Source organism: Oncorhynchus clarkii, chromosome 5 (assembly GCF_045791955.1).
Source record: "Oncorhynchus clarkii lewisi isolate Uvic-CL-2024 chromosome 5, UVic_Ocla_1.0, whole genome shotgun sequence".
Classification (NCBI taxonomy): Eukaryota; Metazoa; Chordata; class Actinopteri; order Salmoniformes; family Salmonidae; genus Oncorhynchus; species Oncorhynchus clarkii.
Genome location: NC_092151.1, coordinates 97,004,620 through 97,022,495, shown reverse-complemented (window position 1 = coordinate 97,022,495; position 17,876 = coordinate 97,004,620). Strand labels below are relative to the sequence as shown.

Sequence of the window (17,876 nt, the reverse complement as noted above, 5' to 3'; positions counted from 1 at the left end):
TAGTTTACCAGGATCCCCAGTAGCTGTGTTAGGTAGTTTACTAGGATCCCCAGTAGCTGTATGGGGTAGTTTACTAGGATCCCCAGTAGCTGTATTAGGTAGTTTACCAGGATCCCCAGTAGCTGTATTAGGTAGTTTACTAGGATCCCCAGTAGCTGTATGAGGTAGTTTACCAGGATCCCCAGTAGCTGTATTAGGTAGTTTACCAGGATCCCCAGTAGCTGTATGAGGTAGTTTACTAGGATCCCCAGTAGCTGTATGAGGTAGTTTACTAGGATCCCCAGTAGCTGTATGAGGTCCTGAGCACAGTGTTGTTGTAAATGCTGTTCTCCAGTACATACAGATGTACTGAGGACAGTGTTGTTGTAAATGCTGTTCTCCAGTACATACAGATGTCCTGAGGACAGTGTTGTTGTAAATGCTGTTCTCCAGTACATACAGATGTCCTGAGGACAGTGTTGTTGTAAATGCTGTTCTCCAGTACATACAGATGTCCTGAGGACAGTGTTGTTGTAATGGCTGTTCTCCAGTACATACAGATGTCCTGAGGACAGTGTTGTTGTAATGGCTGTTCTCCAGTACATAAAGATGTCCCGAGGACAGTGTTGTTGTAAGGGCTGTTCTCCAGTACATACAGATGTCCTGAGGACAGTGTTGTTGTAAATGCTGTTCTCCAGTACATACAGATGTCCTGAGGACAGTGTTGTTGTAAGGGCTGTTCTCCAGTACATACAGATGTCCTGAGCATAGTGTTGTTTCTCTCCTCAGGAAGCAGCGTTCCGGAAGGTAGTCCAGGCCACCATGGTGAGAGACAGACAGCATGGACCTGTAGTGGAACTCAACAGGATACAGGTAGGAATCGGACTATTTGAAAAACCTACTCAGATGAACACTAGCAAGCTTTCAGAGATTCCTCCTAAATGCTCTGTCTCGCTCTCTGTCTCGCTCTCTGTCTCGCTCTCTGTCTCGCTCTCTGTCTCGCTCTCTGTCTCGCTCTCTGTCTCGCTCTCTGTCTCGCTCTCTGTCTCGCTCTCTGTCTCGCTCTCTGTCTCGCTCTCTGTCTCGCTCTCTGTCTCGCTCTCTGTCTCTGTCTCTCTCTCTCTCTCTCTCTCTCTCTCTCGTCTGGTTTCAGTGTTATAAGCAGATATCTGTGTGATGTGTGAACCATGCATGTCAGTCGATGTTGGGTTCCTCGTCTGTTCCAAATAGCACCCTATTCCATTTATAAAACACTACTATAGGGCCCATAAGGTTCAGGCCAAAAGTAGTGCACTACATAGGGAATAGGGTGCTATTTGGAATGCACGCCTGGTATAGCCATTCCCCCTCCCAGAGCCTCGGTCCAGGCCACTGGGCCGCCACTGACCCCCTGCTGGGCTGGCTGGATGCCTGGTGGAGGGAGCTGTCACTTTGAACACATCACACCCATCACTCCTGCAGACTCTGTACCGCACTGAGCGGAAGAGCCTGGAGAGATAACCATCTTTCTCTTCCTCCTCCTCTCCTCCTCCCCCTCCAGGTCAAGCGGTCTCGTAGTAAAGGAGGTTTGGCAGGTCCAGACGGGACCAAGTCAGTGTTTGGTCAGATGTGTGCCAAAATGAGCTCCTTCAGCCCAGACAGCCTGCTGCTGCCTCACCGCGTCTGGAAGGTCAAGTTTGTGGGTAGGTTGTTAGGTTCCTCCTCAGTAGGTTATTAGGTTCCTCCTCAGTAGGTTATTAGGTTCCTCCTCAGTAGGTTGTTAGGTTCCTCCTCAGTAGGTTGTTAGGTTCCTCCTCAGTAGTTAGTGGGTAGGTTATTAGGTTCCTCCTCAGTAGGTTGTTAGGTTCCTCCTCAGTAGTTAGTGGGTAGGTTGTTAGGTTCCTCCTCAGTAGGTTGTTAGGTTCCTCCTCAGTAGGTTATTAGGTTCCTCCTCAGTAGGTTATTAGGTTCATCCTCAGTAGTTAGTGGGTAGGTTGTTAGGTTCCTCCTCAGTAGGTTATTAGGTTCCTCCTCAGTAGGTTATTAGGTTCCTCCTCAGTAGTTAGTGGGTAGGTTGTTAGGTTCCTTCTCAGTAGGTTATTAGGTTCCTCCTCAGTAGGTTGTTAGGTTCATCCTCAGTAGTTAGTGGGTAGGTTGTTAGGTTCCTCCTCAGTAGGTTATTAGGTTCCTCCTCAGTAGGTTATTAGGTTCCTCCTCAGTAGTTAGTGGGTAGGTTGTTAGGTTCATCCTCAGTAGTTAGTGGGTAGGTTGTTAGGTTCCTCCTCAGTAGGTTATTAGGTTCCTCCTCAGTAGGTTGTTAGGTTCCTCCTCAGTAGGTTGTTAGGTTCCTCCTCAGTAGGTTATTAGGTTCCTCCTCAGTAGGTTGTTAGGTTCCTCCTCAGTAGGTTGTTAGGTTCCTCCTCAGTAGGATGTTAGGTTCCTCCTCAGTAGGTTGTTAGGTTCCTCCTCAGTAGGTTGTTAGGTTCCTCCTCAGTAGGTTGTTAGGTTCCTCAGTAGGTTATTAGGTTCCTCCTCAGTAGGTTGTTAGGTTCTCCTCCTCCTCAGTAGGTTGTTAGGTTCCTCCTCAGTAGGTTGTTAGGTTCCTCCTCAGTAGGTTGTTAGGTTCCTCAGTAGGTTATTAGGTTCCTCCTCAGTAGGTTGTTAGGTTCCTCCTCAGTAGGTTGTTAGGTTCCTCCTCAGTAGGTTGTTAGGTTCCCCCTCAGTAGGTTGTTAGGTTCCTCCTCAGTAGTTAGTGGGTAGGTTATTAGGTTCCTCCTCAGTAGGTTGTTAGGTTCCTCCTCAGTAGTTAGTGGGTAGGTTATTAGGTTCCTCCTCAGTAGGTTGTTAGGTTCCCCCTCAGTAGGTTGTTAGGTTCCTCCTCAGTAGGTTGTTAGGTTCCTCAGTAGGTTATTAGGTTCCTCCTCAGTAGGTTGTTAGGTTCCTCCTCAGTAGGTTGTTAGGTTCCTCCTCAGTAGGTTATTAGGTTCCTCCTCGGTAGGTTATTAGGTTCCTCCTCAGTAGGTTGTTAGGTTCCTCCTCAGTAGGTTGTTAGGTTCATCCTCAGTAGTTAGTGGGTAGGTTGTTAGGTTCCTCCTCAGTAGGTTGTTAGGTTCCCCCTCAGTAGGTTGTTAGGTTCCTCCTCAGTAGGTTGTTAGGTTCCTCCTCAGTAGGTTATTAGATTCCTCCTCAGTAGTTAGTGGGTAGGTTGTTAGGTTCCTCCTCAGTAGGTTGTTAGGTTCCTCCTCAGTAGGTTGTTAGGTTCCTCCTCAGTAGGTTGTTAGGTTCCTCCTCAGTGGGTTGTTAGGTTCCTCCTCAGTAGTTAGTGGGTAGGTTGTTAGGTTCCTCCTCAGTAGGTTGTTAGGTTCCTCCTCAGTAGGTTGTTAGGTTCCTCCTCAGTAGGTTGTTAGCTTCCTCCTCAGTAGGTGGTTAGGTTCCTCCTCAGTAGGTTGTTAGGTTCCTCCTCAGTAGGTTGTTAGGTTCCTCCTCAGTAGGTTGTTAGGTTCCTCCTCAGTAGGTGGTTAGGTTCCTCCTCAGTAGGTTGTTAGGTTCCTCCTCAGTAGGTTGTTAGGTTCCTCCTCAGTAGTTAGTGGGTAGGTTATTAGGTTCCTCCTCAGTAGGTTGTTAGGTTCCTCCTCAGTAGGTTGTTTAGGTTCCTCCTCAGTAGGTTGTTAGGTTCCTCCTCAGTAGGTTGTTAGGTTCCTCAGTAGGTTATTAGGTTCCTCCTGAGTAGGTTGTTTAGGTTCCTCCTCAGTAGTTAGTGGGTAGGTTGTTAGGTTCCTCCTCAGTAGTTAGTGGGTAGGTTGTTAGGTTCCCCCTCAGTAGGTTGTTAGGTTCCTCCTCAGTAGTTAGTGGGTAGGTTGTTAGGTTCCTCCTCAGTAGTTAGTGGGTAGGTTATTAGGTTCCCCCTCAGTAGGTTGTTAGGTTCCTCCTCAGTAGTTAGTGGGTAGGTTATTAGGTTCCCCCTCAATAGGTTGTTAGGTTCCTCCTCAGTAGGTTGTTAGGTTCCTCCTCAGTAGGTTGTTAGGTTCCTCCTCAGTAGTTAGTGGGTAGGTTGTTAGGTTCCTCCTCAGTAGGTTGTTAGGTTCCTCCTCAGTAGTTAGTGGGTAGGTTATTAGGTTCCTCCTCAGTAGGTTGTTAGGTTCCTCCTCAGTAGTTAGTGGGTAGGTTATTAGGTTCCCCCTCAGTAGGTTGTTAGGTTCCTCCTCAGTAGTTAGTGGGTAGGTTGTTAGGTTCCTCCTCAGTAGGTTGTTAGGTTCCTCCTCAGTAGGTTGTTAGGTTCCTCCTCAGTAGGTTGTTAGGTTCCTCCTCAGTAGTTAGTGGGTAGGTTATTAGGTTCCCCCTCAGTAGGTTGTTAGGTTCCTCCTCAGTAGTTAGTGGGTAGGTTGTTAGGTTCCTCCTCAGTAGGTTGTTAGGTTCCTCCTCAGTAGGTTGTTAGGTTCCTCCTCAGTAGGTTGTTAGGTTCCTCCTCAGTAGTTAGTGGGTAGGTTGTTAGGTTCCTCCTCAGTAGGTTGTTAGGTTCCTCCTCAGTAGTTAGTGGGTAGGTTGTTAGGTTCCTCCTCAGTAGTTAGTGGGTAGGTTGTTAGGTTCCTCCTCAGTAGGTTGTTAGGTTCCTCCTCAGTAGGTTGTTAGGTTCCTCCTCAGTAGGTTGTTAGGTTCATCCTCATGAGAGCGTGACACACATTCCTTTCTATGTACTGTTGGAGTCTACTTTCGTAACTGGAGGGTGTGTGTTGCTTCTCACCACTCTGACTTATCTGAGCATTAGGATTGGGGAAATATGCTTGTGGTTAGGTGTTAGCAATGGGGTTAGGTGTTAGGAATGTGGTTAGGTGTTAGCAATGGGGTTAGGTGTTAGGAATGTGGTTAGGTGTTAGCAATGGGGTTAGGTGTTAGGAATGTGGTTAGGTGTTAGCAATGTGGTTAGGTGTTAGGAATGTGGTTAGGCGTGTGGTTAGGAATGTGGTTAGGTGTCAGGAATGTGGTTAGGTGTTAGGAATGTGGTTAGGTGTTAGGAATGTGGTTAGGCGTGTGGTTAGGAATGTGGTTAGGTGTTAGGAATGGGGTTAGGTGTTAGGAATGTGGTTAGGCGTTAGGAATGTGGTTAGGCGTTAGGAATGGGGTTACGTGTTAGGAATGTGGTTAGGTGTTAGGAATGTGGTTAGGTGTTAGGAATGTGGTTAGGTGTTAGGAATGTGGTTACGTGTTAGGAATGTGGTTAGGTGTTAGGAATGTGGTTAGGAATGTGGTTAGGGGTTTGGAATGTGGTTAGGTGTTAGGAATGTGGTTAGGGGTTAGGAATGTGGTTAGGGGTTAGGAATGGGGTTAGGGGTTAGGAATGTGGTTAGGAATGTGGTTTGGCATTAGGAATGGGGTTAGGTGTTAGGAATGTGGTTTGGAATGTGGTTTGGCATTAGGAATGTGGTTAGGTGTTAGGAATGTGGTTAGGTGTTAGGAATGTGGTTAGGTGTTAGGAATGTGGTTTGGCGTTAGGAATGTGGTTAGGTGTTAGGAATGTAGTTAGGAGTGTGGTTAGGAATGGGGTTAGGTGTTAGGAATGTGGTTAGGTGTTAGGAATGTGGTTAGGTGTTAGGAATGTGGTTAGGCGTTAGGAATGTGGTAAGGCGTTAGGAATGTGGTTAGGTGTTAGGAATGTGGTTAGGTGTTAGGAATGTGGTTAGGCGTTAGGAATGTGGTTAGGTGTTAGGAATGTGGTTAGGCGTGTGGTTAGGAATGTGGTTAGATGTTAGGAATGTGGTTAGGTGTTAGGAATGTGGTTAGGTGTTAGGAATGTGGTTAGGCGTGTGGTTAGGAATGTGGTTAGGTGTTAGGAATGGGGTTAGGTGTTAGGAATGTGGTTAGGCGTTAGGAATGTGGTTAGGCGTTAGGAATGGGGTTACGTGTTAGGAATGTGGTTAGGTGTTAGGAATGTGGTTAGGTGTTAGGAATGTGGTTAGGTGTTAGGAATGTGGTTACGTGTTAGGAATGTGGTTAGGTGTTAGGAATGTGGTTAGGAATGTGGTTAGGGTTTTGGAATGTGGTTAGGTGTTAGGAATGTGGTTAGGGGTTAGGAATGTTGTTAGGGGTTAGGAATGTGGTTAGGGGTTAGGAATGGGGTTAGGGGTTAGGAATGTGGTTAGGAATGTGGTTTGGCATTAGGAATGGGGTTAGGTGTTAGGAATGTGGTTTGGAATGTGGTTTGGCATTAGGAATGTGGTTAGGTGTTAGGAATGTGGTTAGGTGTTAGGAATGTGGTTAGGTGTTAGGAATGTGGTTAGGTGTTAGGAATGTGGTTTGGCGTTAGGAATGTGGTTAGGTGTTAGGAATGTAGTTAGGAGTGTGGTTAGGAATGGGGTTAGGTGTTAGGAATGTGGTTAGGTGTTAGGAATGTGGTTAGGTGTTAGGAATGTGGTTAGGCGTTAGGAATGTGGTAAGGCGTTAGGAATGTGGTTAGGTGTTAGGAATGTGGTTAGGCGTTAGGAATGTGGTTAGGTGTTAGGAATGTGGTTAGGCGTTAGGAATGTGGTAAGGCGTTAGGAATGTGGTTAGGTGTTAGGAATGTGGTTAGGTGTTAGGAATGTGGTTAGGTGTTAGGAATGTGGTTAGGCGTTAGGAATGTGGTTAGGCGTTAGGAATGGGGTTAGGAATTTGGGAAGGGTGCCAAAAAAATATCTGCAGTATTGAAGGTGCTGAAGAACACATTGGCCTCCATCATCAGGCCTTTATGGTGGAGGTATTATTACCTATGTTCTCTAAAAATCTGTTTTTGCTTTGTCGTTATAGGGTAATGTTATAGGGTAATGTTATAGGGTAATGTTATAGGGTAATGTTATAGGGGTAATATTATAGGGTAATGTTATAGGGTAATGTTATAGGGTAATGTTATAGGGTAATGTTATAGGGTAATGTGTGTAGGTTGATGTGGGAATAGTCAAGTGGTCTGAATTCTTTCCGAATTGACTGTGCTATCAGATATAGGACAGACACTGAAGAACACACTTCCTTTAGATTTTTGTTCTGTTATTCAATGTGTCTCTATTGGCTAATAGCAGTAAGGACTGTCTGTTATTCAATGTGTTTCTATGGGCTAATAGCAGTAAGGACTATCTGTTATTCAATGTGTTTCTATGGGCTATCTGTTATTCAATGTGTTTCTATGGGCTAATAGCAGTAAGGACTATCTGTTATTCACTGTGTTTCTATGGGCTAATAGCAGTAAGGACTATCTGTTATTCACTGTGTTTCTATTGGCTAATAGCAGTAAGGACTATCTGTTACTCAATGTGTTTCTATGGGCTAATAGCAGTAAGGACTATCTGTTACTCAATGTGTTTCTATTGGCTAATAGCAGTAAGGACTATCTGTTATTCACTGTGTTTCTATGGGCTAATAGCAGTAAGGACTATCTGTTATTCACTGTGTTTCTATGGGCTAATAGCAGTAAGGACTATCTGTTATTCACTGTGTTTCTATGGGCTAATAGCAGTAAGGACTATCTGTTATTCAATGTGTTTCTATGGGCTAATAGCAGTAAGGACTATCTGTTATTCAATGTGTTTCTATTGGCTAATAGCAGTAAGGACTATCTGTTATTCATTGTGTTTCTATTGGCTAATAGCAGTAAGGACTATCTGTTATTCAATGTGTTTCTATTGGCTAATAGCAGTAAGGACTATCTGTTATTCAATGTGTTTCTATTGGCTAATAGCAGTAAGGACTGTCTGTTATTCAATGTGTTTCTATTGGCTAATAGCAGTAAGGACTATCTGTTATTCACTGTGTTTCTATTGGCTAATAGCAGTAAGGACTATCTGTTATTCAATGTGTTTCTATGGGCTAATAGCAGTAAGGACTATCTGTTATTCAATGTGTTTCTATGGGCTAATAGCAGTAAGGACTATCTGTTATTCAATGTGTTTCTATTGGCTAATAGCAGTAAGGACAATGTGTTTCTATTGGCTAATAGCAGTAAGGCCAAATTCAATGTTTCATCAAAAACATGTTTTATATATATTTTGTTTTAAACCTTAAGGGGTCCTAAAATTCTAAATGAAATAGCTGAATGATACTTGGTTCTGACCATGTTAAAACAACAATTCCATGTTATCTTAGTTAGAACCTCCCCCAGAGGGTTTTAAGGGGTGTCTGTTATAAAGGTTCTATCGTCTAAAGCATCTGACCAAGAACAGGAAACAATATTGTGTTTCAGCTTTAGTGGAATTTTCCGCTCTGTCTGACCTTACATTCCTCCTTTGCGTTCTGTATCAAATATTTTTTTAGATAGGCTATAGCAAATAGGATAATTACTCTGCCCTGCTCTTTGAGATGCCATTCTTTACTGGGGGGCGCCGTTCAAGTAGGAGGATCACTCTGCCCTGCTCTGTGAGACGCCATTCTTTACTGCGGGGCGCCGTTCAAGTAGGAGGATCACTCTGCCCTGCTCTGTGAGATGCCATTCTTTACTGCGGGGCGCCGTTCAAGTAGGATAATCACTCTGCCCTGCTCTTTGAGATGCCATTCTTTACTGCGGGGCGCCGTTCAAGTAGGAGAATCACTCTGCCCTGCTCTGTGAGACGCCATTCTTTACTGCGGGGCCGTTCAAGTAGGATAATCACTCTGCCCTGCTCTGTGAGACACCATTCTTTACTAGGGGCGCCGTTTAAGTAGGAGAATCACTCTGCCCTGCTCTGTGAGACGCCATTCTTTACTGCGGGGCGCCGTTCAAGTAGGATAATCACTCTGCCCTGCTCTGTGAGACGCCATTCTTTACTGGGGGGCGCCGTTCAAGTAGGAGAATCACTCTGCCCTGCTCTGTGAGACGCCATTCTTTACTGCGGGGCGACGTTCAAGTTCAAATAGGCTGAACCATCATGTCACGTCACCATATCATCACCATTGACGATGGCTGTCAATCATTGTCGATAGACGATGCAGTTGTAACATCGCCCCAACTCTGTGGATGACTGTGGCAGGGGCTACAGTGAGTCTATAATAGAGATCTATGTGTGTGTGTGTCCTCTGCTAGGTGAGTCTGTGGATGACTGTGGCAGGGGCTACAGTGAGTCTATAATAGAGATGTGTCTGTGTGTGTGTCCTCTGCTAGGTGAGTCTGTGGATGACTGTGGCGGGGGCTACAGTGAGTCTATAATAGAGATCTATGTGTGTGTGTCCTCTGCTAGGTGAGTCTGTGGATGACTGTGGCAGGGGCTACAGTGAGTCTATAATAGAGATCTATGTGTGTGTGTCCTCTGCTAGGTGAGTCTGTGGATGACTGTGGCAGGGGCTACAGTGAGTCTATAATAGAGATGTGTCTGTGTGTGTGTCCTCTGCTAGGTGAGTCTGTGGATGACTGTGGCGGGGGCTACAGTGAGTCTATAATAGAGATCTATGTGTGTGTGTCCTCTGCTAGGTGAGTCTGTGGATGACTGTGGCAGGGGCTACAGTGAGTCTATAATAGAGATCTATGTGTGTGTGTCCTCTGCTAGGTGAGTCTGTGGATGACTGTGGCGGGGGCTACAGTGAGTCTATAATAGAGATCTATGTGTGTATGTGTGTGTGTGTCCTCTGCTAGGTGAGTCTGTGGATGACTGTGGCGGGGGCTACAGTGAGTCTATAATAGAGATCTATGTGTGTATGGGTGTGTGTGTCCTCTGCTAGGTGAGTCTGTGGATGACTGTGGCGGGGGCTACAGTGAGTCTATAATAGAGATCTGTGTGTGTATGTGTGTGTGTGTCCTCTGCTAGGTGAGTCTGTGGATGACTGGTGGGGGCTACAGTGAGTCTATAATAGAGATCTGTGTGTGTGTGTGTGTCCTCTGCTAGGTGAGTCTATAATAGAGATGTGTGTGTGTGTGTCCTCTGCTAGGTGAGTCTGTGGATGACTGTGGCGGGGGCTACAGTGAGTCCATAGCAGAAATGTGTGAGGAGCTCCAGAACGGTCTGACCCCTCTCCTCATCGTGACCCCTAATGGACGAGACGAGTCAGGAGCGAACAGAGACTGTTTCCTGCTCAACCCTGCAGCCAAGTCAGCTCTGCATATGAACATGTTCAGATTCTTAGGTAGGTATCCTCTCCCTCCGCTCCCTGACCCCTGACCCCTGCAGCCAAGTCAGCTCTGTACCTAACTATGTTCAGATTCCTGGGGGAAGTATAGCCCTAAACCAGGGCTCTCCAACCCTGTTCCTGGAGAGAGACCCTCCTGTAGATTTTAACTCCAACCCTGTTCCTGGAGAGAGACCCTCCTGTAGGTTTTAACTCCGACCCTGTTCCTGGAGAGAGACCCTCCTGTAGGTTTTAACTCCAACCCTGTTCCTGGAGAGATACCCTCCTGTAGGTTTTAACTCCGACCCTGTTCCTGGAGAGATACCCTCCTGTATGTTTTAACTCCTGAAATGTCGGTTAATCGCTCAGCACTACCATCCGGGCAGTTCGTCCTCAGTCTCAACCCTAACCCAGTCTAATAGAGATGTAAAACGTTTGACCTCTGTCATTGCCAACAAAGGGTAGATAACAAAGTATTGAGATGCGTTTTGGTCAATAACAAAAGTTTATTTTCCACCATAATTTGCAAATAAATTCATTAAACATCCTACAATGTGATTTTCTGGGGGAAAAATTCTCATTTTGTCTGTCATAGATGAAGTGTACATATGATAAAAATTACAGGCCTCTCTCATCTTTTTAAGTGGGAGAACTTGCACAATTGGTGGCTGACTTAATACTTTTTTGCCCCACTGTATCTCTGTCCTGTATCTCTGTCTCAACCCTAACCCAGTCTAATGGAGATCTCTGTCCTGTATCTCTGTCTCAACCCTAACCCAGTCTAATGGAGATCTCTGTCCTGTATCTCTGTCTCAACCCTAACCCAGTCTAATGGAGATCTCTGTCCTGTATCTCTGTCTCAACCCTAACCCAGTCTAATGGAGATCTCTGTCCTGTATCTCTGTCTCAACCCTAACCCAGTCTAATGGAGATCTCTGTCCTGTATCTCTGTCTCAACCCTAACCCAGTCTAATGGAGATCTCTGTCCTGTATCTCTGTCTCAACCCTAACCCAGTCTAATGGAGATCTCTGTCCTGTATCTCTGTCTCAACCCTAACCCAGTCTAATGGAGATCTCTGTCCTGTAGGAGTGCTCCTGGGCATAGCCATCCGTACAGGATCCCCTCTCAGTCTCAACCTGGCTGAACCTGTCTGGAAACAGCTGGCTGGGATGAACCTCACCATCGCTGACCTTAGTGAGGTACTGTACCTGCACTGTCTGCTCGTGTGTGTCTGTGTTGAGTATCAGTAAGTTCAGGACTTAGTTAGAAGTGTGTGTGTGTTGGGAGGGGTGCTGTGTGTGTGTGATGGGAGGGTGGGAGGGGTGCTGTGTGTGTGTGTTGGGAGGGAGGGGTGCTGTGCTCCGACTGTGTTGACCTTCTACTGTAGTTAACAGGCTGGGTTACAGTGTTGACTACATATACCTTCTACTGTAGTTAACAGGCTGGGTGACAGTGTTGACTACATATACCTTCTACTGTAGTTAACAGGCTGGGTTACAGTGTTGACTACATATACCTTCTACTGTAGTTAACAGGCTGGGTTACAGTGTTGACTACATATACCTTCTACTGTAGTTAACAGGCTGGGTTACAGTGTTGACTACATATACCTTCTACTGTAATTGTATTTGCAAAAGTTATTCAAAAGGTCTTAACAAGTATGCCATTTAGCCGGTCAAATCAAATTCTGCATATACTCTCTAATGACAGTTAAACAGGTCTATAGTCAAGATTTCCCTGAATTCAGTTAATATTACTATATTGTGTGTCTGTGTATACGCCCCATCTTCAGCCTGTTGTGTGACTGTGTGTGAGAGACTAGTGTGTACTGTGGTACCGTGTGCATCTCTCCTGCGTCCACGCTGTAATCATGAGATTCTGGAACGTGTTCAGCCTGACCGTGATACAGGAAGAGGCTGTTTCCTCACAAAGCCTCTGTTGTCACGCGGGTTAGCCCCAAAGCTTTACTGAAGGTTACACAGGAATTTACCCAGCACCAGAATACAGCCAGAGAGCATCACTCACTCAGTCATACTGTGTATACACACTGATAGTAATCAGAGAGGACTCACATGCAAAATGTGAGTTATGACTTTCACTTAAAACAATGTCAAAAATGCATTCCTCTCCTAAGAGCCAACTCCCATGAGATTCCCGTTCAAGGTTTCCTAGACTGTAGAGATGGACAGTCAAGTGAAAAACACAAATTTAGATGGAAAACACGTAAAACCAAAGTCAAGGCCACTGGTCTTTTCTCGTGTCATTTTTACACTTGTATTTGAATGGAGTGTTGTTCTCTTCCTCTTCAGGTGGATAAAGACTTTATACCTGGCCTGATGTACATCAGAGACAACGAGGCCACGGCTGTGGAGTTAGAGGGCATGACTCTCCCCTTCACAGTCCCTAACGCCAGCGGACAGGATATCCAGCTGAGCTCTAAATACTCCCACATCACCCTGGAGAACAGGGCCGAGTATGTCCGCCTCGCCATCAACTACAGGTGAAAACAACTACATATATATCACCAGTGTTCCCTCTAAACTGGGTGCTACCGATCACCAGTGTTCCCTCTAAGCTGGGTGCTACCGATCACCAGTGTTCCCTCTAAACTGGGTGCTACCGATCACCAGTGTTCCCTCTTAACTGGGTGCTACCGATCACCAGTGTTCCTACATATCAGCAGTGTTCCCTCTAAACTGGGTGCTACTGATCACCAGTGTTCCCTCTAAACTGGGTGCTACCGATCACCAGTGTTCCCTCTAAGCTGGGTGCTACCGATCACCAGTGTTCCTACATATCAGCAGTGTTCCCTCTAAGCTGGGTGCTACTGATCACCAGTGTTCCCTCTAAGCTGGGTGCTACTGATCACCAGTGTTCCCTCTAAGCTGGGTGCTACCGATCACCAGTGTTCCCTCTAAGCTGGGTGCTACCGATCACCAGTGTTCCTACATATCAGCAGTGTTCCCTCTAAGCTGGGTGCTACTGATCACCAGTGTTCCCTCTAAGCTGGGTGCTACCGATCACCAGTGTTCCCTCTAAACTGGGTGCTACCGATCACCAGTGTTCCCTCTAAGCTGGGTGCTACCGATCACCAGTGTTCCCTCTAAACTGGGTGCTACCGATCACCAGTGTTCCCTCTAAACTGGGTGCTACCGATCACCAGTGTTCCCTCTAAACTGGGTGCTACCGATCACCAGTGTTCCCTCTTAACTGGGTGCTACCGATCACCAGTGTTCCTACATATCACCAGTGTTCCCTCTAAGCTGGGTGCTACTGATCACCAGTGTTCCCTCTAAGCTGGGTGCTACCGATCACCAGTGTTCCCTCTAAGCTGGGTGCTACCGATCACCAGTGTTCCTACATATCAGCAGTGTTCCCTCTAAGCTGGGTGCTACTGATCACCAGTGTTCCCTCTAAGCTGGGCGCTACCGATCACCAGTGTTCCCTCTAAACTGGGTGCTACCGATCACCAGTGTTCCCTCTAAGCTGGGTGCTACCGATCACCAGTGTTCCTTCTAAACTGGGTGCTACCGATCACCAGTGTTCCCTCTAAGCTGGCTGCTACCGATCACCAGTGTTCCCTCTAAGCTGGGTGCTACCGATCACCAGTGTTCCTACATATCAGCAGTGTTCCCTCTAAGCTGGGTGCTACTGATCACCAGTGTTCCCTCTAAACTGGGTGCTACCGATCACCAGTGTTCCCTCTAAGCTGGCTGCTACCGATCAGCAGTGTTCCCTCTAAGCTGGGTGCTACCGATCACCAGTGTTCCTACATATCAGCAGTGTTCCCTCTAAGCTGGGTGCTACTGATCACCAGTGTTCCCTCTAAACTGGGTGCTACCGATCACCAGTGTTCCTACATATCAGCAGTGTTCCCTCTAAGCTGGGTGCTACTGATCACCAGTGTTCCCTCTAAACTGGGTGCTACCGATCACCAGTGTTCCCTCTAAGCTGGCTGCTACCGATCAGCAGTGTTCCCTCTAAGCTGGGTGCTACCGATCACCAGTGTTCCTACATATCACCAGTGTTCCCTCTAAACTGGGTGCTACTGATCACTAGTGTTCCCTCTAAACTGGGTGCTACCGATCACCAGTGTTCCTACATATCACCAGGGTTCCCTCTAAACTGGGTGCTACCGATCACCATTGTTCCCTCTAAGCTGGGTGCTACCGATCACCATTGTTCCCTCTAAACTGGGTGCTACTGATCACCAATGTTCCTACATATCAGCAGTGTTCCCTCTAAACTGGGTGCTACCGATCACCAGTGTTCCTACATATCACCTGGTTTTACCACGTGTACCTGTCTGTCTCCCCCAGGCTCCATGAGTTTGATGAGCAGGTGTCAGCTGTGAGGGAAGGGATGGCTCGGGTCGTACCTGTCCCTCTGCTCTCCCTCTTCACAGGATATGAGCTAGAGACAATGGTAAGTACATACAGAACTAGTTTACAGTCTCTGTCTCTCTCCCTCTCTCTCCCTCTGTCTCTCCCTCTGTCTCTCGCTGTCTCTCTCTCTGTCTCGCTGTCTCTCTCTCTCTTGCTGTCTCTCTCTCTCTTGCTGTCTCTCTCTCTCTTGCTGTCTCTCTCTCTCTTGCTGTCTCTCTCTCTCTTGCTGTCTCGCTCTCTCGCTGTCTCTCTCTCACTTAGTGTCTCTCTCTCTCTTGCAGTCTCTCTCTCTCTTGCAGTCTCTCTCTCTCTTGTTGTCTCTCTCTCTCTTGCTGTCTCTCTCTCTCTCTTGCTGTCTCTCTCTCTCTCTTGCTGTCTCTCTCTCTCTTGCTGTCTCTCTCTTGCTGTCTCTCTCTCTCTTTCAGTGTCTCTCTGTCTCTTCACGGTCTCTGTCTCTCTCTCTCTCTCTCTCTCTCTCTCTCTCTCTCTCTCTGTGTGAGTGTCCTAGCCTGGTATGTCACCCTGTCTGGGCCCTGGTCATAAACAGTGAACTGTAAGGAATAAGCAGCCTTGTGTCCATCCCTCTCCCTCCTGTCGTCTGTGTCCAGGTGTGCGGCAGTCCAGACATCCCCCTCCACCTGTTGAAGTCAGTAGCCACCTATAAAGGTGTTGAGCCAACCTCTCCTCTCATCCACTGGTTCTGGGAGGTCATGGAGTCCTTCTCCAACACAGAGAGATCTCTGTTCCTGCGCTTCGTCTGGGGACGGACACGCCTCCCACGCACCATCGCTGACTTCAGAGGACGAGACTTTGTTGTCCAGGTGAGAACTTGTCAGTCAGCCAGGCAGCCAGTCAATTAATCAATCTCTTTCTTGTCCAAGACATTTGAATCAGTTGAACCTCTCTACTAGAGATGTGCATCTGCCCTTTCAGGAACGACTCTATACTGGTCTGGAATGACTGGTACCATACAGGAACCATACGTATCTAGACACATGGACTGGTACCAAACGTATCTAGATACATGGACTGGTACCACACAGGAACCATACGTATCTAGACACATGGACTGGTACCATACGTATCTAGATACATGGACTGGTACCATACAGGAACCATACGTATCTAGACACATGGACTGGTACCATACGTATCTAGATACATGGACTGGTACCACACAGGAACCATACGTATCTAGACACATGGACTGGTACCATACAGGAACCATATGTATCTAGACACATGGACTGGTACCATACGTATCTAGATACATGGACTGGTACCATACAGGAACCATACGTATCTAGACACATGGACTGGTACCATACGTATCTAGATACATGGACTGGTACCACACAGGAACCATACGTATCTAGACACATGGACTGGTACCATACAGGAACCATACGTATCTAGACACATGGACTGGTACCATGCGTATCTAGATACATGGACTGGTACCATACAGGAACCATACGTATCTAGACACATGGACTGGTACCATACAGGAACCATATATATCTAGATACATGGACTGGTACCATACAGGAACCATATATATCTAGATACATGGACAGGTACCATACGTATCTAGACACATGGACTGGTACCATACAGGTACCATATGTATCTAGATACATGGACTGGTACCATACAGGAACCATATATATCTAGATACATGGACTGGTACCATACAGCAACCATACGTATCTAGACACATGGACTGGTACCATACGTATCTAGATACATGGACAGGTGCCATACGTATCTAGATACATGGACTGGTACCATACAGGAACCATACGTATCTAGACACATGGACTGGTACCATACGTATCTAGATACATGGACAGGTGCCATACGTATCTAGATACATGGACTGATACCATACAGGAACCATACGTATCTAGACACATGGACTGGTACCAAACGTATCTAGACACATGGACTGGTACCATACAGAAAACATACGTATCTAGATATATGGACGAAAACAGGGAAGATCAGATAAAGGAACGTTTGTCTACAAATCAAATAGGGAGAGCCAACTAACGGTGTTCACCCTCCACATCTATCAAGACAACTGGAGCACTGGGCCAGACACTCTTAAATATCACCTGGGCAAGACATTCTTAAATATCACCTGGGCCTGCCACTCTTAAATATCACCTGGGCCAGCCACTCTTAAATATCACCTGGGCCAGACACTCTTAAATATCACCTGGGCCAGACACTCTTAAATATCACCTGGGCCAGACACTCTTAAATATCACCTGGGCCAACTAACGGTGTTCACCCTCCACATCTATCAAGACAACTGGAGCACTGGGCCAGACACTCTTAAATATCACCTGGGCCAGACACTCTTAAATATCACCTGGGCCAGACACTCTTAAATATCACCTGGGCCAGACACTCTTAAATATCACCTGGGCCAGACACTCTTAAATATCACCTGGGCCAGACACTCTTAAATATCACCTGGGCCAGACACTGTTAAATATCACCTGGGCCAGACACTCTTAAATATCACCTGGGCCAGACACTCTTAAATATCACCTGGGCCAACTAACGGTGTTCACCCTCCACATCTATCAAGACAACTGGAGCACTGGGCCAGACACTCTTAAATATCACCTGGGCAAGACATTCTTAAATATCACCTGGGCCTGCCACTCTTAAATATCACCTGGGCCAGCCACTCTTAAATATCACCTGGGCCAGACACTCTTAAATATCACCTGGGCCAGACACTCTTAAATATCACCTGGGCCAGACACTCTTAAATATCACCTGGGCCAACTAACGGTGTTCACCCTCCACATCTATCAAGACAACTGGAGCACTGGGCCAGACACTCTTAAATATCACCTGGGCCAGACACTCTTAAATATCACCTGGGCCAGACACTCTTAAATATCACCTGGGCCAGACACTCTTAAATATCACCTGGGCCAGACACTCTTAAATATCACCTGGGCCAGACACTCTTAAATATCACCTGGGCCAGACACTCAAAAATATCACCTGGGCCAACTGACGGTGTTAACCCTCCACATCTATCAAGACAACTGGAGCACTGGGCCAGACACTCTTAAATATCACCTAGGCCAGACACTCTTAAATATCACCTGGGCCAGACACTCTTAAATATCACCTGGGCCAGACACTCTTAAATATCACCTGGGCCAGACACTCTTAAATATCACCTGGGCCAGACACTCTTAAATATCACCTGGGCCAACTAACGGTGTTCACCCTCCACATCTATCAAGACAACTGGAGCACTGGGCCAGACACTCTTAAATATCACCTGGGCCAGACACTCTTAAATATCACCTGGGCCAGACACTCTTAAATATCACCTGGGCCAGACACTCTTAAATATCACCTGGGCCAGACACTCTTAAATATCACCTGGGCCAGACACTCTTAAATATCACCTGGGCCAACTAACGGTGTTCACCCTCCACATCTATCAAGACAACTGGAGC

At 46.6% G+C, this 17,876-nt stretch overlaps 1 protein-coding gene across 8 annotated transcripts in view; it reads left to right on the top strand.

Moving 5' to 3' along the window:
- LOC139409593 (HECT and RLD domain containing E3 ubiquitin protein ligase 2) overlaps positions 1-17,876 on the top strand; it is a 217,678-nt gene that overhangs the window by 192,001 nt on the left and 7,801 nt on the right. For 6 of the 8 annotated variants that reach the window (XR_011634432.1, XM_071154987.1, XM_071154989.1 and 3 more), the window contains 7 exons: positions 769-852; positions 1,520-1,661; positions 9,820-10,014; positions 11,084-11,196; positions 12,307-12,497; positions 14,317-14,422; positions 14,991-15,203. Coding sequence is in view for 7 of the 8 variants with exons in the window: in XM_071154987.1 (XP_071011088.1) it covers positions 769-852; positions 1,520-1,661; positions 9,820-10,014; positions 11,084-11,196; positions 12,307-12,497; positions 14,317-14,422; positions 14,991-15,203 (1,044 nt within the window). In the remaining variant the exon portion in view is untranslated. Of the gene's footprint in view, positions 1-768; positions 853-1,519; positions 1,666-8,980; positions 9,000-9,058; positions 9,096-9,819; positions 10,015-11,083; positions 11,197-12,306; positions 12,498-14,316; positions 14,423-14,990; positions 15,204-17,876 lie in introns of those variants that run through there. The other 2 variants (XM_071154991.1, XM_071154990.1) reach the window with 2 other exon arrangements.